At 42.5% G+C, this 24,704-nt stretch overlaps 1 protein-coding gene across 1 annotated transcript in view; it reads right to left on the bottom strand.

Annotated features, from left to right (window-relative positions):
* The window catches only part of LOC140467040 (semaphorin-3E-like), a 313,608-nt gene that overhangs the window by 7,655 nt on the left and 281,249 nt on the right, over positions 1–24,704 (bottom strand). Inside the window, exons 15-16 of the mRNA XM_072563104.1 lie at positions 8,298–8,365; positions 2,818–2,954 (exon numbers count right to left, since the gene is read on the bottom strand). Of these exons, the coding sequence (XP_072419205.1) occupies positions 2,818–2,954; positions 8,298–8,365 (205 nt within the window). The remainder of the gene's footprint in view (positions 1–2,817; positions 2,955–8,297; positions 8,366–24,704) is intronic.

The raw sequence follows: 24,704 nt of genomic DNA, 5'->3' as shown, positions 1-24,704 counted from the left end.
AAGTGAGCAAAAGAGAAATTAGAAATGACAGACCTATTAGCTTTGCTCAAGAAAGTACTAGAATCTAATGTAAAAGATTAGATAAGTAGACAATCTGATTTGTGCATTAATTTGAAAATGGTTAATTATGTTTGAAGAACTTGTTGGGTTTTTTTTGAAGATGTTACCAATAAAATAGTTAAAGTAGAGCCAACGAATTTAGTATACTTCAGCTGCTCACAATATACATCAATGATGTGGAGGAAGGGTCCAAAGTAATATTTCCCAATGTGAAGATGATACAAAGCCAAATGGGAATGTGTGTTGTGAGGAAGGTATGAAATGGTTCAGGAGGATTGGACAGGTGCAGTGAATGGGCAAGAACATGGAAGATGGAACAATGTGGAAAGATGTAAGTAATCCATTTTGTTCGGAGAAACAGGTGCACTGAGCATTTCTTAAATGTTAAGAGGTGGAAAATGTAGAATATCAAATATACCTTGGGGTCCTTGTTGATAAGTCACTGAAGGATAACATGCAAATACAGCAAGGTGTTAGAAAAGCTAATGGAATGTTAGCCTTTATCACAAAAGGATTTGAGTACAGGAGCTTGGTCAGACCACACCTGGAGTAGTGTGTGCAGTTTTGGTCTCCTTATCTCAGGAATGATATTATCATTATAGAATGAGTATGACAAAGGTTCACCAGACTAATTCCTTGGATGGTAGGACTGTCCTATGAAGAGACATTGCCTAAACTGGACCTGCAGCTAATGGAGTTTCAAAGGATGAGAAATTTGCCAAATGTTTAAAAGGGATGGACAGGGAAAATGCAGGAAGGCTGTTTTTTTCCTGGTTATGGAGTTTTGAACAAAGTGGCACAATTTAAAAATATAGGAGCTGCTTTATAGGGTTGAGATGAAGTGAATATTTTGTCATCAAAAGGCCGTGAACCTGTGGAATCCTCTATCTCAGAGCTGTAGAAGTTCACAGCCTGAGTAAGTTTAAGGTGAGGGTTGATAGATTTTTAGTGACATACAGGGTTATGAGGAGTAATAGACATTGAACTGTTCAATCAGCCATGATCACATTAAATAGCTGAGTAGGTTTAATGGCCTATTCCTGTTCCGATATTCCAATGACTAAAAATGGGCTGTCGTCCAGATTAATCTGGTTTTTCAGAATCACAGAATATTTACAGTATAGAAGGAGGCCATTCAGCCCAGCATATCTGTGCTGGTGCTTTGAATGAGAATTTCTCTGGATGGTTGGTGACATCATCAGAAGGCTCATATGAATACAGATAAAGAAATGATTTGAGAAGTATTTTCTCCTCACTCAGTTGATCAACCGAGGATTTACGTGTGGAGGCAAAACCAATTGCATGATGTGGAATTTGTTGCTAACATTTGAAAGGGATCAAATTCCTGAGTGTGTGTTCTGATATTTTGACCTAACATGATACCCTGATAGATTCATTACTGGTTCCATATAATTCAATAACTCACCACTTGGTTTGGGCTCTGCACAGGTTTGATCAACATTCCATTTGTAATTGTGGCAACGACACAAATTGGCTTCTCTTCACTGCAACAACACTGCAGCTTAAATTCCAAGTTAGTGCCTGATTTGACTCCGCAATGGAACACAGATTCTCAGAGAATGATGTTAGCATCACTCAATGTAACCAAGCTTTACATAATTGAAATGAGAAGCTGACTCTTTTAAGAACTTAAGAAACAGAAGCAGGAGTAGTCCATCTGTTCCTTTGAGCCTGCTCCAACATTCAATAAGATCATGGCTGATCTTTTCTTGGCCTCAGCTCCACTTACCCGCACTCTCAGCATAAACCTAAATTCCTTTACTGTTCAAAAAATTATCTTAGCTTTAAAAGCATTTACTAAGGAAGCCTCAACTGCTTCACTGGGCAGGGAATTCCACAGATTCACAACCCTCTGGGTGAAGAAGTTCCTCCTCAAATCAGTCCGAAATCTGCTCCCCCTTTTTGAGGCAATGCCCCCTTGTTCTAGTTTCACCTGCCAGTCAAGATAACCTCCCTGTTCCTATCTTATCTATTCCCTTCATAATTTTACATTTCTATAAGATCCCCCCCCATTGTTCTAAAGTCCAATGAATATAGCCCCAGTCTACTCAACTGTCTTCATAAGCCAACCCCCTCAAATCCACAATCAACTTAGTGAGCCTTCTCTGCACCCCCTCCAACCCTAAGATATCCCTTCTCAAGTAAGAAGATCAAAATTTTACACAGTACTGTAGGAGTGGCCTCACCAGTACTCCACACAGCAGCAGCATGCCCTCCCTGTTTTTAAACTCTATCCCTCTAGCAATGAAGGACAATATTCCATTTGTCTTCTTAAGTATCAGCTGCACCAGCAAACCGACCTTTTGTGATGTATGCACAAGAACACCCAGGTCCCTCTGCACAGCAGGATGCTGCAATTTTTCATCAGTTAAATAATAGTCCATTTTGCTGTTATTCCTACCAAAATAGATGACTTCACATTTATCAACATTGGGCAAATGGAGCACACTCACTTGACCAATCTATATCTCTCAGCAGTCTTTCAGTATCCTCTGCACACTTTGCTCTCCCACTCATCTGTGAACTTTGACACACTACACTTGGCTCCCAACTCCAAATGATTGATGTATATTGTAAACAATTGTGTGGTCAACCTGTTCATCAACATTACAGATTTTACAATGTGTCAGTGATTTGCCCATTATTGACCACAATGAGATTCAAAATCTCTTCCTCATGTAAGATTTTGTATCCTTAGCATATTAAAAGCTAAGGTTCATTCCACAAATAACTTACCTCATCTTGTTTCATGTTCTTTGTTTCCACAAACCACAACACTTTCGCTTGTGGCGATCTGGGATTACAGTCCAGCAAGGTACTGTTTTTCTCAATGCCGTATAATAACCTTTCTCCTGTTTTTGTGAATGTTTCACCTGAGCAAGGGAAGAAAGCGAAAGATTCTTTGTTTCCGTAAAAACAAAATGATCAGTTTGTAATATCAAATCATGACTCAGCTTTGGGTTTCACACCAGCAAAAGTATATAATTTCTCCATAAATGTGCTTCAGCTGAAGGTACAGAGTATTCAGATATTCCATATACGAAGATACATCCTAATGCAGAACTTCAGTTTGTATTAATTATAGCCAACATGACACCTTCTGACCCAAAGATGTGTCTAAACTTGGAACATTAATTTTCTTTCTCCAAGGACACTATCAGGCCTGCTGAAGATTTCCAGAATTTTTTGATTATATTTTAAACCTCCAAGATCTGCAGTATTTCACTTTTGCATCGGTTAAAGGTATTAGGCGAAGGTTAAATTTGGGTTTAAACACTGGATACTCCTCTATACACCTTAGAAATATTGTCATGGATTTTTAACATTAACCGGAGCTGGTGAGCAGACTCAGTTTCTTCAAACCTGATCCACAAGTTAGTTCCCAGAGTGTTAAGGATCATCAAAAATAGGAGCAGGAGTAGAGCCAATCAGCCCTTCATACCTGATCCAGCATTCAATATGATCACGCTGATCATTCAATCAGCACCCTCTTACTGCTCTCTTCTCATTATCCAGTGATCCCTTTAGACCCAAGAAATACAATTAACCTCTTCTTGAAAAAATTGATGTTTTGGCCTCAACTGCTTTATGTGGCAGAGAATTCCATAGGCTCCCCACTCTCTGGGTGAAGACATTTCTCTTAAGCTCAGTTCTTAAAAGTTTACCCTATGTGACCCCTGGTTCTGGATTCCCTACTCCTTTGGAATATCCTTGCTGCTTTTACTCTGTACAGTCCAGTTAGAATTTCATAGGATTCTATGAGAACACTCTCATCCTTCTAAACCTCAGCAAATACAGTCCTAATTGATCCGGTCTCTCTTCATATGTCAGTCCTGCCATCCCAGGAATCAGTCTGGTAAACCTTCATCACATTCCCTCCATAGACAGAACATCCTTCCTCACATAAGGAGGCCATAACCACACACAATACACTAAGTGTCGGCTCATCAAGGCCTTGTAGAATTGGAGAAAGACATCTGTCCATGTACTTAACGCCTCTTGCTGTTAAAAGGGTAACATACCATTTATCTTCTTCACTGCCTGTTGAATCTGTAATACTTACTTTCAGCGACCAATGTATAGGTCAAGTTGCACCCTGCTTTTCCCCAATCTATCACCACTCAGGTAATAATCACCTTCCTGTTTTCACTACCAAAGTAGATAATATCACTTTTATCCAATTTATACTCCATCTGCCTTGCAATTTTCCCACTCACTCAACTTTCCAAATTGCATTGAAGCTCCTCTGCATTTTCTTCACAGTTCACCCTTCCATTCAGCTTTGTGTTGTTTGCAAACCTGGAGACATTATTCAGTTCTTTCTTCTAAATCATGAACATATACGGGTATTGTGAACAGTGGGGTCCAAACACTGATCCCTGCAGTACCCGAGTAGTCACTGCTGGCCATCCAGTAAATTACACATTTATTCCTACTGTTTCCTGTCTGCCAAACAATGCTTTATCCATGTCAGTACATGACCCCCAATTAAATGTGCTTTGATTTAAGATTCAAACTTAGGAGGATTCTTGGAGGTGACCTAAAGATAGTGAATGAATTGGTAGTCTCATTTCATCATCCTGTAGTTTTTGGGAAGGTTCCTGTTGAAAGGAAATTAATAATTCCCCAGGGACACTGTGGGTCTACCCACAACACGTGGACTGTAGCAGTTCGGGAAGGCAGCTCACCAACACCTTCTGTAGGGCAACTAAGAATGGGCAATAAATGCTGGCCCAGCCAGCGATGCCCACCTCCCATGAGTGATTAAAATAAATGTAATTCCAGTAATTAAAAAAGGAGGGAGAGGGAAGACCTATAACTCTAATAGCTTGATGTCAGTGGTAGAGAAAATGTGAGAATCAATTAGAAAGGGTGTGGTAAGTGAACATTAAGGAAAGAATAAATTTAGAAAGCATCAAATTGGGGGCAGTATATGAGAGTGGAAGGAGAATTGGGTAACTGACAGAATTCAAAACGTAGGAAGAAATGTTCGTAAGTTTGCTCGCTGAGCTGGAAGGTTCATTTTCAGACGTTTCATCATCATACTAGGTAACATCATCAGTGAGAGTTTCCAGTGAAACGCTGATGGTATGTCTCGCTTTCTATTTGTGTGTTTAGATTTCCTTGGGTTAGCGATGCCATTTCCTGTCTTGGTGATGGTATTTCCTGTTCCTTTTCTCAGAGGGTGATAGATGGGTTCTAAAATGACGTGTTTGTTGATAGAGTTTTAGTCTGAATGCCATGCTTCTAGGAATTCTTATGCATGTCTCTGTTTGGCTTTTCCTAGGATAGATATGTTGTCCCAGTCGAAATTGTGTCCTTCCTCATCTGTATATAAAAGGTACAGTGAGAGTGGGTCATGTGTTTTTGTGGCTAATTGATGTTCATGTATCCTGGTGGCTAGCTTTCTGCCTGTTTGTCCAATGTAATGTTTGATACAGTTCTTGCAAAGTATTTTGCAAATGACATTAGTTTTGCTTGTTGTCTGTATGGGGTCCTTCAAGTTCATTAGCTGCTGTTTTAGTGTGTTGGTGGGTTTGTGGGCGACCATGATGCCAAGAGGTCTGAGTAGTCTGGCAGTCATTTCCGAGATGCTTTTGATGTAGGAGAGTGTGTCGAGGATTACTAGGCACATTTTGTCTGCTTATTTGAGTTTGTGTTCATTGGGTATCCGTTCTTTTTGAAGATACTGTATAGGTGATTTTTCTCTGCGCTGCAGTGTGGGATGGCTCATTACTATTATGATCTTGAAAGATTCCTCTAATTTGTTTCGTTTAGTTATGACAAAGACATCATCCACGTAGTAGACTTAAAGTGTGGGTCGGTTGGCAGAGCTCTTTGTTAGAGTCTCTGCATTACTGCCTCTGCTAAGAACCCTGATATCAGAGATCCCATGGGTATTCTGAAAGTTTGTCTGTAGGTTTTGTTGTTGAAGGTGAAGTGGGTGATAAGGCATAGGTCCACTAGCTTGATGATATTGTCCTTGCTGATGAAGTCAGTGGTGGTTGGTGTATGTGTCTTTGGGTTTTCTAATAGTGTAGTCAGTGTTTCCTTGGCTGATGTTGATGGATGTGAACAGGGCCATTACGAAATGACTGCCAGACTACTCAGACCTCTTGGCATCATGGTAACCCACAAACCCACCAACGCACTAAAACAGCAACTAATGAAATTAAAGGACACTATACAGACAACAAATAAGACAAATGTCATTATCAAAATACATTGCAACAACTGTAACAAACACTACATTGGACAAACAGGCAGAAAACTAGCCACCAGGATACATAAGCATCAACTAGCCACAAAAAAAACATGACTCACGATCATTAGTATCTTTACATATAGATGAGGGAGGACATCACTTTGACTGGGACAACACATACATCCTAGGACAAGCCAAAGAGAGACATGCACAAGAATTCTGAGAAACATGGCATTCCAACCAGAACTCTCAACAAACACATCAATTTGCACCCCATCTCCCACCCTCTGAGAAAAGGAACAGGAAATGCCATAACCATCACCACAGGAAATGCCATACCATTACCAACACAAGAAACCTAAACACATAAATAGAAAGCAGGACAGAACACCAGCACTTCACCGGAGGCTCACTGACTATGTTACCTAGCATGGTGACGAAACGTTAGAAAACGAACATTCCAGCTCAGTGAGCAAACTTATATCCAGAATCTCAATCTGAGCTACAAATCTTCTCAAAACTCATTGGAATAAATGGTTAATTCTCAGAGATCAAACATTAAGTGTGGACAGGTGAGAAGATCGGACAGAATAAAAATATAGCATAGAATGACTAAAGAAGTGAAGGAAAAATAGAATGAGGCAAAGCTAGGTAGAAATATAAAAACAAATAGGAAGAGTTACAGCATGGAAACAGACCTTTTAGTCCAACTCGTCCATGCCAACCAGATTTCCTAAATTAATCTAATAGCATTTTCCAGCACCTGGTCCATATCTCTCTAAACCCTTCCTGTTAGTATACCCATCCAGATGCCTTTTAAATACTGTAATTGTACCAACCTCCACCACTCCCTCTGGCAGCTCATTCCATACACGCACCACCCTCTGTGTGAAAACATTGCCTCTTAAGAACTTTTTAATTCTTTCCCCTCTCAATTTAAACCTATGCCCTCTAGTTTTGGACTACCTTACCTCAGGAAAAAAGACCTTGGCTATTCACTCTAGCCATGCTCCTCACAATTTTATAAATCTCTATAAAAGTCACTCCTCAAACTCTGATGCTCCTAGGAAAATAGCCCCAGCCTATTCAGCCTCTCCTGATAGCTCAAAGTCTCTAGCTATTTGGATACAGAACTGGCTCAAAGGTAGGAGACAGAGGGTGGTGGTAGAGAGTTGCTTTTCAGACTGGAGGCCTATGACCAGTGGTGTGCCACAAGGATTATTGCTGGGTCCACTGCTTTTCATCATTTAGATAGATGTTTTGGATTTGAACATGGGTAACATGGTTAGTAAGTTTGAAGATGACACCAAAATTGGAGGTGAAGTGGACAATGAAGAAAGTTAACTTAGAGTACAACAGGACCCTGGATCAATTGGGCTGGTGGGCCGAGGAGAGGCAGATGGCGTTTTATTTAGATCAATGTGAGGTGCTGCATTTTGGAAAGACAAATCATGGAAGGACTTATTCATTTAATGGTAAGGTCCTGGGAGTGTTGCTGACCAAAGAGACCGTAGAGTGCAGGTTCATAGTTCCTTGAAAGTGGAGTCGCAGGTAGATAGGATAGTGAAGGCGGCATTTGGTGACCCGACCTATCCCTCACTGCCAGCACTTACTTTCCTAACTGCATGTTGGTCCTCCAATCACAGGCTGTTTCTCTCCCGAGTTTGCTGGGAATCAGCTCATTTTAAACGGTGATTGGAAGAGTAGCCCCTCAGTAATTCTGCTCAGGGGCTCACTATTTCTAAAATACTTCGATAAAATCCCCACAGTATGGAAACAGGCCATTTGGCCCTACAAATCCATATCAACTTTCTTAACAGCATCCCACCCAGAATCATCCCGCTACACTATCCTATCCCTGCTACCCCCACAGCTCATCTGCCTTAGCTACACATCCCTGGACACTATGGGTAATTTAGCATGGCCAATGTTGAGGGGGAGTTTGCCCACCGTGCCTCCCCCACCGTGCCTCCCCCACCGTGTACTTTCAGTCTCATTGATAGTCACATACCGTTCGGCTCTTGGTCTAGGCACTGCTGGATGACATCACCATGTCGAATATCTTGCCTACGGTAACGCCTGCCAGAGAAGGTTTGATAAATCAGTTTAAAATTCAAGAATGCACAATCCTCTGATAATATCTGCATTAACATTATCTTCCATAGACTTTCTCACAAAGAGGATTCTTGACTCTTTACCAATTTTTTTTTGTGCTTTCATGAGTTCTATCTTCTGGTGGAGGAGAGGCATTAATGTTCATCAATTTACTTTTATTTCAGATCATGTGAAGAATAAAGGCTCCACATTTCTGTCAAGTTTATCAACTGGCAGTCCAAAACTGAATATATACGTTATAAGTTTGAATTGGGCAAATAACAAATCTGAGGTGGTTGAATTCAAAAGACAAATGATTCAAATCTGATAAAGTTATGACATCATGAAAAAAAATTGGCAAAGAAATTGTATAAATGGCATCAACTTGACATGGATTTGTACCACATGATGACTCTCCTTTCACAGTGACTGTCCTGCATCTGAAACTCTCAATGATAAAACAAGCTGTTTTTGGAGGTTCATTTCAAATTCTCTATGTCATTTTAATCTGTTTCAAACTTAACATGCTAGAATATTTTCTGAATGAAAAGAAAGTAAAAAATAAGATGCTGAAACATCAGATGCTGATTTCCGGAGCCTGTTTCACCTACAGACCAATTTTATCCTGACTGCAACATCAGAAAACACCAAGTACTGTAGACCATTTTAACTGGTTTAATATTACTCTACCCAGACAGGATATGATTCGGAGATGCTGGTGTTGGACTGGGGTGTACAAAGTTAAAAATAACAACACCAGGTTATAGTCCAACAGGTTTAATTAAGCTAGTGTGCTTCCAATTAAACCTGTTGGACTATAACCTGGTGTTGTGAGATTTTTAACTTCATACAGCATATGAAAATATTCAGTTAAATCATAGATGATGGAATCCAAAACATGCAGCTCATTTTAACATTCCTGTCTATCAATATTTCAGTTACTTCTTCAACTGGATACACAGAAGGGATCAATGCACCTTGTGTGTATTATTAACCTCAGTAATGAGGGAAGTGTTGAGTTTGTATGCATTTCTCGCTCTCCCTTGGATGAGGTTTTTAGCTTAATCACATGATCCATTATGGATATTTAATGCCATCCCTCGTTGCTGTTCACAACTCATTGTTTCAATTACTTTTCTTCAAGCTTTGGAGATGCCGGTGTTGGACTGGGGTGTGCAAAGATAAATCTGCTATAAATTCTGAGTCTTATGATCTTATACTCCACAACCACCTGATGAAGGAGCAGTGCTCCGAAAGCTTGTGCTTCCAAATAAACCATTTGGACTATAACCTGGTGTTGTGATTTTTAATTTTCTTCAAGCAATTAAGAAACTCCTTCTGATAATAGTCTCCGGATTGTGCCTCATTAATGCTTTCTGGCAAATAATTACACTTTGTACTGACCCTCTTTGTAAGAATTTATTTTCAAGCTTCAGTAGAGTCCTCCCTGTGATTATTTTAAATGTCTGTCCCTTTATTAATATCATTGAAAACAACCTGTCTCTTCACCCGTACAATGATTGAAATGAGGTCAACCAAGTGGACCTCAGAATAAGAGTTCCCTGATTGTGGCTGTTAATCTGGTCCAATCAGGGAGCCCTGGCTGGCAGATAATAACAGAAGTGTATCTTCCTGGTGGTGGAAATTGAATAAAGATTTGTGCACTTTGTGTCTTTTCACTGTGTCTCACACCTGCACACACACACCATGGGTGCAGGGGATAAAAATAAGCACTACCGCACTTAGGTGGTAGTGTGGGGGTTAAATTAAAAAAAGGGAAAAAAAAAATAAACAAAACAAAAACAGGATTCTGAAAAAAAAAGAAGAAAAAAAAGAAAAAAAAAGAAAAAAAAAGAAGAAAAAAAAATAACAGAAGTGTCAGAAATTCTGTTCATTCGGAGAGCTGGCGCTGAGGGAACTGGACCAGTGTCGAGGTCTCTCCACGTGTTAATAAAGGGTGACCTGTTGACTTGATACCAGCCTCAATGGAGTTATTTCAACCTCATCACGAACCCTTGGAATCCTGAAGCTGCCACCCAGAAATTTCTCTTCCAGTGAAGCCTCGGACCCCTCAGGTTTAACCTTGTAACTACAAAATGTTTTCCTGAAACCACTAATAAATCTACACTCTATTTTCTTCCATCACTCTATTAGTCTTCCTTTATCTTGATGTCAAAAGTCATATGGAACACTCTAACTCAGAACATTCTATTTTATATAGTCATACATCACAGAAACTGAATTGTCGGTCCAACTAATTCACATTGACCATACTCCCTAATAAAACTAATCACGCCGGCCTGTGCCTGACCCATATCCCTTCAAACATTTCCTATTCATGTATGTATCCAAATGTTCTTTACATGTTGTGACTGTACCTGCACCTATCACTCCCTCTGGAAGTTAATTCCAGACACAAGCCACGCACTGTGTGTAAAAAGGTTCCCCCTCAGGTCCTTTTTAAAAACTTTCTCTTCTCACCCTGAATTCCTCCTTAGGGAAAAGATCTTTGCTATTCACCTTAAGTAATCCTTCATGATTTTATAAACCTCTATCATGTCATCTCTCAATCTCCTACGGTCGAGTGAAAAACTTCCCAGCTTATTTTGAGAACATGAACGCTCCATTCCTGGCAACATCCTAGTAATATTTTGCTGAACCTTCTCCAGTGTAATAATATCCTTCTTATAGCAGGACGACCAGAACTGTACATAATATTCCAAAAGGGGCCTCACCAGCCTCCTGTACAACCTCAACATGTTGTCCCAACTCCTATACTCAAAGGAGTGAGCAATGAAGTCAAGCTTGCTAAACACCTTCTTAACAAGCCGGTGTATGGCACAAATTTAAAATAATTGTGCCTGAACCTCTTTGTTCTACAACATTAACCAAGGCCCTAACATAATTGTTTTACCAAAATGCAATACTTCACATTTATCCAAATTAAACTCCATCTGGCACTCGTCAGCCTAGTGACCCAAGTGACCCCTTTCCTGAAGGGCTCATGCCTGAAACATCGATTCTCCTGCTCCTTAGATGCTGCCTGACCTACTGTGCTTTTCCAGCAACACATTTTCAGTAGTGACCCAAGTGATCAAGATCTCCTGGTCATCCTACATGATCATCTTCACTGTCCACTCTACCATTTATTTTGGCTCATGTATAAACCTGTTAACCAGACCTCCTATATTTTCATCCAAATTATTTCCATAAAATGACAAAAAAAAGTGGACCCAGCAATGATCCCTGTGGAACACTGCTGGTCACAAGCATCCGGTCCAAAAAATAACCTGCCACCACCACCCACCACTCTTTCTCCTGCCATTTAGCCAATTTTGTGTCCAATTGGCAACATCTCTGAATCTCATGTGATCTAACTTTATTAATTAGTCCAACATAGGAACCTTGTCAAAGGCTTTACTAAAGTTCAAGTAGACAACATCTACAACTCCACTCTCAAAAAACTCAGATTTGAATGATGTGATTTCCTTCACACAAAGCCATGCTGACGATCCCTAATTATTTCTCACTTCACCAAATGCATGTAAATCCAGTCTTTCAGAATCACCTTGAAGAACTTACTACTGATATTAGACTCACACATCGGTAGTTCCCATACTTTCCCTCACCGACTTCTTAAGTAAAGGCATGACGTGGAGATGCCGGTGTTGGACTGGGGTAGACAAGGTTAGAAGTCACACAACGCCAGGTTATAGTCCAACAGGTTAACTTGAAACCCCAAGCTTTTGGAGTGATGCTCCTTTATTAGGTGAAGTGAAGAGAAGCACAGGTATAGAATTTATAAGCAGAGAAATCAAAAGATGATACAAATGGTGTAATTGTAGTATCGACATGCTGAATAATGAGTCTCTGCAGGTGATCAAAGTGTCAGACCATGTGAGTAAAAGTGTTAACAGCTGAATGGAGAATGGGGTGCTGGAAAAGCACAGCAGGTCAGGCAAAGTACAAGGAGGAGAATCAATGTTTCGGGCAAATGCCTTTCCCGAAAAAATGATTCCCCTGCTCCTCAGATGCTGCCTGACCTGCTGTGCTTTTCCAGCAGCGCACACTTGAATCTGATCTCCAGCATCTGCAGTCCTCACTTTCTCCCTATCAACAGCTGAACAGCAAGTCAAGTGATGACGTATAATCCAATTAACTGAGGCAGAGATGATGACAAAAAATTAAAAATAAGATAGACAATAGGTGCAGGAGTAGGCCATTCTGCCCTTTGAGCTTGCACCACCATTCAATATGATCATGGCTGATTATCCTTAATCAGTATCCTGTTCCTGCCTTATCTCCATAACCCTTGATTCCACTATCCTTGAGAGCTCTATCCAACTCTTTCTTAAATGAATCCAGAGGCTGGGCCTCCACTGCCTTCTGGGGCAGAGCATTCCACACACCCACCACTCTCTGGGTGAAGAAGTTTCTCCTCATCTCTGTCCTAAATGGCCTACCCCTTATTTTTAAGCTGTGTCCTCTGGTTTGGGACTCACCCATCAGCGGAAACATGTTTCCTGCCTCCAGAGTGTCTAATCCTTTAATAATCTTATACGTCTCAATCAGATCCCCTCTCAGTCTTCTAAACTCAAGGGTATACAAGCCCAGTCGCTCCAATCTTTCAACATAAGATAGTCCCGCCATTGACCTAGTGAACCTACGCTGCACTTCCTTAATAGCCAGAATGTCTTTCCTCAAATTTGGAGACCAGAACTGCACACAATATTCCAGGTGCAGTCTCACCAGGGCCCTGTGCAGCTGCAGAAGAACCTCTTTGCTTCTATACTCAATCCCTCTTGTTATGAAGGCCAGCATGCTATTAGCTTTTTTCACTACCTGCTGTACCTGCATGCTTACCTTCATTGACTGGTGAATAAGAACACCCAGATCTCTCTGTACTGCTCCTTTACCTAACTTGACTCCATTTAGGTAGTAATCTGACTTCCTGTTCTTGCCACCAAAGTGGATAACCACACATTTATCCACATTAAACTGCATCTGCCATGCATCTGTCCACTCACCTAACCTGTCCAGGTCACCCTGTAATCTCCTAACATCCTCCTCACATTTCACCCTGCCACTCAGCTTTGTATCATCAGCAAACTTGCTAATGTTACTATTAATACTATCTTCTATATCATTAATATATATTGTAAAAAGTTACGGTCCCAGCACTGATCCCTGTGGTACCCCACTGTTTACCGCCTGCCATTCCAAAAGGGAGCTGTTTATCACTACTCTTTGATTCCTGTCAGCCAACCAATTTTCAATCCAAGTCAGTACTTTTCCCCCAATGCCATGCACCCTAATTTTTCTCACTAACCTCCTATGTGGGACTTTATCAAAGGCTTTCTGAAAGTCCAGGTACACTACATCCACTGGATCTCCCTTGTCCATCTTCAGAGTTACATCCTCAAAAAACTCCAGAAGATTAGTCAAGCATGATTTCCCAGGAACCCCATCCAGGAGAAAGATATAAATAGAAAGCAGGATACAACAGCTTCGCTTCACTTGGAGGTTGCCACTGATGATGTTACCTAGCCAGGTAATGAAACGTCTGGATATCAAACCTATAGCTCAGCGAGCAAACCTACACCCTAAACCTCAACCTGAGCTACAAACCTTCACAAACCTTGCAAAAATGATTTCCCCTTCATAAATCCATGCTGACTCTGGTGCTGGTGACAAACCAAATGGCTGGAACAACAAGATAGGTACGAGAGTCACATGCTGAGGGTCTAACCAAAGTTACAAGTAATCCAAAACTGTACAAACTAATTAAGGTAGAGAGATCGTAACATGTTATCAAGGTGATTGTGTCAAAACAGTACAGTAAGGAAGATTTTACAGACACAGAACAGTGTGGGGGGTTACATGTAGCATGTCAAGAACCCAAGATCTACACAGCCTTCAACATGTCATCAATAATCATGAACATCTTGCCAAGATCATCCCTATGTCTCCACTTCTTGCCTTCAAAACAAATGCTAAACCTTAAACACACCACCGCTCGCAGCAAACTACCCAGTTATTAGGACAGCATTGACCACAAAACTATACAATCCCGCCATGGGAACCTCTGCAGAACACGCTAGATCATTGACATGGATACAATATCACATGTGGCAACTCCACCCACCATGTACACGGCAGATACTCATGTGACTCGGCCAATGTTATCTATCCCATACGCTGCAGGCAAGGATGCCCCAAGGCATGGTACATTGACGAGACCAAGCAGAGACTATGACAATGCATGAATGTAGCCCGCCACAATAATCACTAGACAAGAATGTTCCTTCCCAGTCAGGGAACACTTCAGCGATCAAAGACATTCAGCCTCTGATCCTTGGTAAGTGTCCTCCAAGATGGCCTTTGAGATACATAACAATGCAGAATCATCAAACAGAAACTGATAGCCAAATTCTGTACCCATGAAGACAACCTTAACCATGATCTTGGGTTCATATTGTGCTATATGTGACCTCACCACACTTCTATATTTATTAAATCTTCCTTACTATCCTGTTTTGACACCATTACCTTGATAACATGTCACGATCTCTCGATTTTAATTGGTTTGTACAGTTTTGGATTACTAGTTCCTTTGGTTAGACCATCAGCATGTGTCTCTTATACCTATCATGGTATTCCAACCATTTGGCTGGTCTCCAGCACCATCTTTTTTTAAGTTTCTTGTAATTATCTCTCTGCCTTAGTTAATTGGATTATAGGTCATGCCTTCACTTGCTGTTCAGCTGTTGACACTTCACTCTCACCATTTGACACTTTTGATCACCTGCAAAGACTTATTATTCAGCCTATTGACACTCCAATCACACTATTTGCGTGATCTTTTGATCTCTCTGCTGATAAATTCTGTGCCTATGCACTTCTCTTGACTTCACCTAATGAAGGTGCAGCACTCCAAAAGCTTGTGTATTCAAATAAACCTGCTGGAGTATAACCTGGTCTCATATGACTTTTGATCTTAAATAAAAAGGCACAACATTAGCCACTCTTCAGTCCTTGGACATTTTGCCTGTAGTTAGAGATGATATAAATAATTCTGTTGGGGGCCCTGCAATTTCCTCTCTAATTTCCCACAACGTCTTGGGATAGACCTGATCAGCTCCTGGAGATCTATTCATCATTAGGTTTTCTAAGACATCCAGCACTTCCTCTTCTATAATGTGAACGGTTTCTAAAACGTGAAAATTTATTTTCCTGCATTTTCTAGTCTCTATTTCGTTTGCCACAGTAAAAAATGATGCAAAATTGTCATTTAATATCTTACCCATCTCAAGATTCAACTCAAAAACAACCTTGTTGATCTTCAAGGGACCCTACTTTCTTTCTAGTTGCTCATTTTTTCTTAATGTACTTGTGGAATCTCTTTGGATCATCCTTAACCATATCTGCCAACGCAATCTCAGATGCCCTCTTTGCCTTCCTGACTTTCAGTAAGCACTTCTGGCATCATGCCATTATTTTGGAAGCTTGACTCATTTGTATCCAAATGATCTGTCCTCCCTGTATTCCATGAGATTTAATCTTACTAATCAGCGGGGAACATTTCAAACGCCTCACTGAAGTTCATATAGATCACACCAACTACTCTGCCCTCATCAATTGTCTTTGTTACTTTTCAAAAAGCTCAATCAAGTTTGAGAGACAATTTCCAACGCACAAAGCCATGTTGACTATCCTTAATCAGTCCTTCCCTTTCCAAATACATGTACATCCTGTCCCTCAGGATTCCCTCCAACAACTTCCCCACCACTGAGGTCAGGCTCACCGGTCTGTAGAGTATTCTACTTTCAAACGAGTACGGGTTCATAGCTCCTTGAAAGTGGAGTCACAGATAGATAGGATAGTGAAGGAGGTGTTTGGTTTGCTTTCCTTTATTGGTCAGAGTATTGACTACAGGAGTTGGGAGGTCATGTTGCGGCTGTACAGGACATTGGTTAGGCCACTGTTGGGATCCTGGTTACGTGCAATCCTGGTCTCCTTCCTATCGCAAAGATGTTGTGAAACTTGAAAGGGTTCAGAAAAGATTTACAAGGATGTTGCCAGGGTTGGAGGATTTGAACTGTAGGGAGGGGCTGAACAGGCTGGTGTTTTTGTGCCTGGAGCATTGGAGGCTGAGGGGTGACCTTATAGAGGTTTACAAAATTATGAGGGGCATGGATAGGATAAATTGACAAAAAGTCTTTTCCCTGGGGTCGGGGAGTCCAGACTGGAGGGCATAGGTTTAGGGTGAGATATAAAAGGGACCTAAGGGGCAACCTTTTCACGCAGAAGGTGGTACGTGTATGGAATGAGCTGCCAGAGGAAGTGTGGAGGCTGGTACAATTACAACATTTAAAAAGTATTTGGATTGGTATATGAATAGGAAGGGTTTGGAGGGATATGGACTGGGTACTGGCGGGTTGGACTAGATTAGGTTGGGATATCTGGTCGGCATGGACGGGTTGGACCAACGGGTCTGTTTCTGTGCTGTACATCTCTATGACTCTATGACTACATAACTGTCAGTATTGACAAACTTCCTGGCAGATGAATAATGTTGATGGATGGAGAATGGTCTTTCAGGTGGCTGAATAATAAGTATCAATGGGACATTTTGGCAGTGCAGTCTTACCACTGCGATAGCAATCTCGATTCCCAACTTAAAGCATGGACAAACATGAGTTTACAAAATGCTACACTAGCTCATGGAACCTAACTTCAATTGATAAATCTGGAATTGAAGTGTCAGTACGGTTGACCCAGAGGCTAAAATTCACTGTTATAATGATCCAACTGGTTCAGTAATGTTCTTTATAGAAGGAAACCTGCTGTCCTTACCTGGGCTGGTTTACATGTGACTCCAGACACACAGCAATGTAATTGATTCTGAAATGGTCCAGGAAGCTATTTAGTTCAAGGTCTGGAGTTGGGCACATCCCTTACCTTGGGACCTTTCCGGGGACATGTCTTACCCCGAAAAATGAAAGAAAATCTAGGAAAGCTTAAAACAGAAAGATTTTTCTGCTCGGGAGCGTTTCACACAAAATGAAAATCTTTATTTTGTGCAGTTATCATTTCAACTTTTACTTTATTAATCTCTGAGTTCAGTGTGATGTGTTCTATCAATGTGAGATAACGATAGTGCTGGGAATTCTCTTGTTAAATGTCACACTCTGCTTAATAAAAACATGCAGATTGAGTGCAGTAACAACCAGATGCCACATATTCTGGACTTTTCCATATATATATAAACCCTCAACATTATCACACTCTGTTACCTCACAGGATATTCAAGGATCATAATTATTGTCTGACTCTCAAGATAAATCTTCCATTCTTTCTATCGCCAAATATTCTATTCTCAATAGATTGTGATCTGGTGTGTGCTGTTTGAAAGGGCAGTGGAAGCAGATTGAGTGATAATTTTCAGAGAGTGAAGGATTTGCAGAGTGAGTATCGTTCAAAGAGCTCTCTCAGACACAATTAGTGGAATCACCACATTCTGCATTGTATGATTCTGTGAAATGCCACTAGATTCTTGAAAAATAGGTATCAGTTGTAACAACACCCAGAGGGAATATGAAACATAATTGCAAATGTGATCAAAAAAATGAGCTCTGAAGTTTTGATGAAGGAGCATTTTCTAAAGGATTGAAAGGACTGACACAAATAGTGGGACAAAGCAATGTGGAAGAACAGAAGGTTAGAGCCAGGGAATATTGACTGGAGACTGCAGGAGATGGGGAGCAGAGAGTTTGCGTTCATTGGAGGAAAGCGAGGAGAGGGGTACAATGTTGACATTGTGAAAGAAACAGGAGATTGTTTCTAGAGTTTTGGACAAATTGGTGAATGAAGAGAGTGGCAGATTACACTGCAGCAAGGCACACTCTGCTAATTTTGGATGAGCCTCTTTGGGAGATGGAAAAAAGCTGTCTTTAAGATAGCGTGTCACTGTATCATAGAGGACTTAGAGACAATCATCAGTTTAATTTGAACTTGATAGTGTAACTTAAGTCAACTGAATTAGTGACAAGGTATGTATGAGAGCAGTGTACAGTAGGACGGTATCAATGAGACTGGTGTCAGTCTTGGCAATGTCACGCTGCAGGAAGGTGCATCGTCCATGGTTTAATTTCCAACCAAGCAAGTTGAGAACACAAATCAGGCAAAGATTCTTGCAGCTTAATGTTCAAAGGAATCCTTCCAGGTCCTGGCTGGCCCTTGGGTAAATTAGAAGGTGAAGGAACTTCCCTCCTTTCTTCAATCTTTTCTGTTCCCGGTATTTCGCTCTCTCTTCATCAGGGTCTGTTTTCAGTCCTACTGCTTTCTTTCGCTAACTTTGCTGTCTGGGCTTGGACTATCAACTCCTTTCCTGGGTGGTCTCTACATTTCACAGGTTTTGCATATTCAGAATAAAATATGAAACAAATCACTAAGTTTCACCATCATGGCAGTGGATTAGGATGCACTAAGAGGAGCTCCTCTGCTCCTTCTGTTTATTTCCTGAGTTTTCTCCTTTTGTGCCATTTTTCCCCTCTTGGTGTTCTCTCCTGAGGTAGAGTCGGTTGGAGGCTTCTGCGTGGAACAAGATTGGACCTGAGGCTGGAGGCCTGTGCGGAGTGGGTATGGCCCGGGGGCTGGAGGTCTGTACGGAGTGGGTATGGCCCGGGGGCTGGAGGTCTGTACGGAGTGGGTATGGCCCGGGGGCTGGAGGTCTGTACGGAGTGGGTATGACCCGGGGTCTGGAGGTCTGTACGGAGTGGGTATGGCCCGGGGGCTGGAGGTCTGTACGGAGTGGGTATGGCCCGGGGGCTGGAGGTCTGTACGGAGTGGGTATGGCCCGGGGGCTGGAGGTCTGTACGGAGTGGGTATGACCCGGGGGCTGGAGGCCTGTACGGAGTGGGTATGACCCGGGGGCTGGAGGTCTGTACGGAGTGGGTATGACCCGGGGGCTGGAGGCCTGTACGGAGTGGGTATGACCCGGGGGCTGGAGGTCTGTACGGAGTGGGTATGACCCGGGGGCTGGAGGCCTGTGTGGAGTGGGTATGACCCGGGGTCTGGAGGTCTGTACGGAGTGGGTATGACCCGGGGTCTGGAGGTCTGTACGGAGTGGGTATGACCCGGGGGCTGGAGGTCTGTGTGGAGTGGGTATGGCCCGGGGGCTGGAGGTCTGTGTGGAGTGGGTATGGCCTGTGTGGAGTGGGTATGACCCGGGGGCTGGAGGTCTGTACAGAGTGGGTATGACCCGGGGGCTGGAGGTCTGTACGGAGTGGGTATGACCCGGGGTCTGGAGGTCTGTACGGAGTGGGTATGACCCGGGGTCTGGAGGTCTGTACGGAGTGGGTATGACCCGGGGTCTGGAGGTCTGTACGGAGTGGGTATGGCCCGGGGGCTGGAGGCCTGTACGGAGTGGGTATGACCTGTGTGGAGTGGGTATGGCCCGGGGGCTGGAGGTCTGTACGGAGTGGGTATGGCCCGGGGGCTGGAGGTCTGTACAGAGTGGGTATGGTCTGTACGGAGTGGGTATGACCCGGGGTCTGGAGGCCTGTACGGAGTGGGTATGACCCGGGGGCTGGAGGTCTGTACGGAGTGGGTATGGTCTGTACGGAGTGGGTATGGCCCGGGGTCTGGAGGTCTGTGCGGAGTGGGTATGGCCTGTACGGAGTGGGTATGGCCCGGGGTCTGGAGGCCTGTGCGGAGTGGGTATGGCCTGTACGGAGTGGGTATGGCCCGGGGTCTGGAGGTCTGTGCGGAGTGGGTATGGTCTGTACGGAGTGGGTATGACCCGGGGTCTGGAGGCCTGTACGGAGTGGGTATGACCCGGGGGCTGGAGGTCTGTACGGAGTGGGTATGACCCGGGGGCTGGAGGTCTGTACGGAGTGGGTATGACCCGGGGGCTGGAGGCCTGTACGGAGTGGGTATGACCCGGGGGCTGGAGGTCTGTACGGAGTGGGTATGACCCGGGGGCTGGAGGTCTGTACGGAGTGGGTATGGCCTGTGTGGAGTGGGTATGACCAGGGGGCTGGAGGTCTGTACGGAGTGGGTATGACCCGGGGGCTGGAGGTCTGTACGGAGTGGGTATGGCCTGTGTGGAGTGGGTATGGCCCGGGGGCTGGAGGTCTGTACGGAGTGGGTATGACCCGGGGGCTGGAGGTCTGTACGGAGTGGGTATGACCCGGGGGCTGGAGGTCTGTACGGAGTGGGTATGACCCGGGGGCTGGAGGTCTGTACGGAGTGGGTATGGCCCGGGGGCTGGAGGTCTGTACGGAGTGGGTATGGTCTGTACGGAGTGGGTATGGCCCGGGGGCTGGAGGTCTGTACGGAGTGGGTATGGTCTGTACGGAGTGGGTATGGCCCAGGGGCTGGAGGTCTGTACGGAGTGGGTATGGTCTGTACGGAGTGGGTATGACCCGGGGGCTGGAGGTCTGTACGGAGTGGGTAACTGCTGGACTGCAGACTGGTGCAGACGGTCAATGCCGTGCGAGCCCTGGCAGACCACATGTGGAAGCCATTCACACTGATCTACTGGGAGACTGTAATGCTTATCTTTTTGACTTTATTCTCATTTTTCAAACTTATACAATGAACAACAGTAAGCAATATAAACTTGTTTTCCTTTCTTTTTCCCTTTACCTTTGTATTTTGTTGCTACTTGGACCTAAGATGGCACCGTGTGGGGTGACATTGTAACATTTTCAGTGTACTTCTTGAGTACATGTGACAATCAAGAATATTCTCATTCTAATTCAGTGATTATCTACAGACGATTACATTTCCATTACTCCAGCATTTGAAAGTTCTACTATTTGCAAATTGCCAGAAAATTGTCCCACAGGACCCTTCCCATCAAGCTGATCTTTTCAAATCTGTTCGGTCAGTACTCCCTGCTCAGAGCCGATATCCCTCAGATTCTGAATAGTTCCTTCTTCTCAGTTTGAATCTTCACAGTCCAGAAGACTTTTCTAGAAACATCAAAACACACCCCAGAGCCTCCGAAAATCTCCCCCTTGATCTTTAACCTTGCCTCCCTATTTATTCAGATCTTTCTCTCTAGATCTCATACTTCCCTATCACACCTTCTGGTTTGTGGACTGGCATGCATTCAAGATTAGAAGCATTACAATGTCTGGAGGAAATGAGAAATGTTCACTGATATTGCTGAAACACAGTTGTAAATATGTTCCGCTTCCTAGCCATAGTTTTAGTTGAGAACTCAAAGTTACTTACCAAAAACAAATCAAGGAGGAACACATAAGAACATAAGGGATAGGAACAAGCCAAGACCATTTGGCCCATCAATACTTTTCTGCCATTCAATACAAATTATGGCTGACTTTAATCTCCTCCCTATTTCTCATACCCTTTAACTCACAAAGATCAAAGATCTGTCTGTCTATTGTTATGAAGGTGTAGGTGTATAGTGAACCTTTGAGAGAGAGGAAGCTGGCAAGGACAGACTGATAGCACAAAGTATGCGAAGAATTTAAAAATGTAACATTTGGTTGAAACAAATTGCTGGACTTGTGTTGCCATGGAACATAAACAAATTCAAATTGGGCCAATCAGTTTAAGTTTTGCCCTGGATACCAACAGCATATTGAATTTGAATTTTACTGTTTGGGATGGGATCAAACAAGTGAAATGATTCGATGTTTTGGGGAATAAAACTGAACATTTAGGGGGAGTACAGGCTGGGAGCCTGCTCGCTCTCTGAACGGTACCTGTCCATAAGTTGTGCAGCAGAAGACCGAAGTAAAGATGACCCGGGAAAATACAGAGGAAAATCTACAAAAGACAATCAACAGCTGGCTGGTTTTTTGAAACGTGATTATTTTTTGAGAATCTTAATCGGGGTTTTTTATTTAAAATCGGACCAGTATTGTGAGAAGTAAAAGATATAGGTTTAGGAGAAAGGACTTATAAATAATTGTTTTAATGATTTCTTTGGATTTAAAGAAAATTGCTAATTTTTACTTTAAATAGTGAGATCTGGGATAATTCTTTGCCCCTGTAAATTTAACAGATTACAGCATGAGGTGAGCTTCTCTGTATGTTGGGTTTAAATTAGCAGCGGGGTTTACCCACTATCTCAACCTTAACTGTATTCAACAAGGGAGTATCCACAAATTACTTGATGAGAGAATTTCAAATATTCATGCCACTTTTTGCAATTTCACCTCATCACAATCCGAATTGACCAAACCCTTCCCCCCAGACTGTGCCCCCAGTGTTTGTTTCCCCCTTCAGGAAATCTCAATCTCTTAGCCTCAACATTGTTGAGACCCTTAACAATCCTGTATGGTTAATGACATGAGACAATTGTGATGAAGGCTTATAATTCAGGAACTGGGGATCCAAAGTAGAAGTAATTCAGTCTTTGGTTTTAATTTCTGTGAAAAGAGTTTCTTTTTAAGGTCAAAATTGCATTTACTTTTAGCATTGGGTTAAAGAATCATAGTTCCAAGAAGATATGTGACTTAAGTTAAACACGAACATAAAGAAATAGGAACAGGAATAGTCCATTCAGTCCCTCGAGTCTACTCTGCTGTTCAATTAGATCACAGCTGATCTGTTTAAGTTCCAAACCACATATTCCATTTAAGCCCGATAACTAATGAACAATGATTTATTGACCTTTGCCTAATGAACAATGATGGCCCTGCTTCCACTGCCTTCCTAGTTGGACAGTTCCAAGGTCAAAATCTCTTTGCTGGGGTGGGGGAGTCCAGAACTAGAGGGCATAGGTTTAGGGTGAGAGGGGAAAGCTATAAAAGAGACATAAGGGGCAACTTTTTCAAACAGAGGGTGGTATGTGTATGGAATGAGCTGCCAGAGGAGGCTAGTACAATTGCAACATTTAAAAGGCATCTGGATGGGTATATGAATAGGAAGTTTTTGGAGGGATATGGGCCGGGTGCTGGCAGGTGGGACTAGATTAGGTTGGGATATCTAGTTGTTATGGACGAGTTGGACTGAAGGGTCTGTTTCTGTGCTGTACATCTCTAAGATTCTATGACTGTATATGACTCTGAGTGGCAAAGTTTATCTGTCAGCTCGGTCCGAAACATGCACGGACTCCTAGCTTTAAAACAAGCAAACAGTCTTCACATCTGGACAAGAGTTTCATTTGATATAGATTCATAAAAACTACGCCATTGAGCCTCCTCCACCATTCAATATGATCATGGCTACTCTTCTAGCTGAATGGTATAGTCTCACATTTTCCCTAGATGCCTTTAAAATAATTTTCTTGAATAAATTCAGTGGCTTGGCCTCCACAGCCTTCTGTGATTCACTACCCTCTGCATGTGGAAATATTAAGAAAGAATTGGATAGAGCTCTTAAAGATAGTGGAGTCAAGGGGTATGGAGATAAGGCTGGAACAGGATACTGATTAGGAATGATCAGCCATGATCATATTGAATGGCGGTGCAGGCTCGAAGGGCAGAATGGCCTACTCCTGCATCTATTGTCTATTGTCTATTGTCTATTTCCTCATCTCAGGTCTACAGGGCAACCTCAATTATCCAAACAACATGGGCAGGAAGTATTTTGTTTGTATAATTGAATATTCGGATAATAGAGTTTACCCAATCACCGGAACCGAGATCTTGTTTGGATAATCCGACATTCGGATAAACAAGGTTGCACTGTAAATGGTCAACTCCATATCCAAAAGTTAAAAATCACACAACACTAGGTTATAGTCCAACAGGTTTAATTGGAAGCACACTAGCTTTCGGAGCGACGCTCCTTCATCAGGTGATTGTGGAGGGCTCAATCGTAACAGAATTTATAGCAAAAATTTGCAGTGTGATGTAACTGAAATTATACTTTGAAAAATTGATTGTCTGTTAAGCCTTTCATCTGTTAGAATACAGTGATAGTTTCACTTATTTCATGTGTAAATCACAAAACCCTTTCTTTAAAAGTTGCATTCTCGGGTTAGCTGTTAACAATTGTGATAGCTAGACAATATGTTGAAGGTATTAGCCCCCTGTGTTCTCTGTCTATGCCTTGATGTTTAGATGGATTCTAATCTAAAAAGTGAGGTAACAGAGTTTTACATAAATTCATGCAGTTTTTGAACTCAGTTCTACATGAATGTATGCAGATTTTGAGCAAAGTGCAATGTAACTCTGCAAGTACAAATTCACCACACAAAATATATGTGTGTGTGTGCGCGTGTCTGTCTGTCTGGGGTGGGGGTTGAGAGTGTGAGAAAGCGTGTGTGTGCGCACGTGCATGTAGTGAGTGCAGAGTGTCTTAAGTCTGTGAGGGGGTGCGTGTGCGTGTGCGCGAGCGC

This window comes from Chiloscyllium punctatum, chromosome 44 (assembly GCF_047496795.1).
Source record: "Chiloscyllium punctatum isolate Juve2018m chromosome 44, sChiPun1.3, whole genome shotgun sequence".
Lineage (NCBI taxonomy): Eukaryota > Metazoa > Chordata > Chondrichthyes > Orectolobiformes > Hemiscylliidae > Chiloscyllium > Chiloscyllium punctatum.
This window is presented reverse-complemented; position numbering and strand designations above follow the sequence as displayed.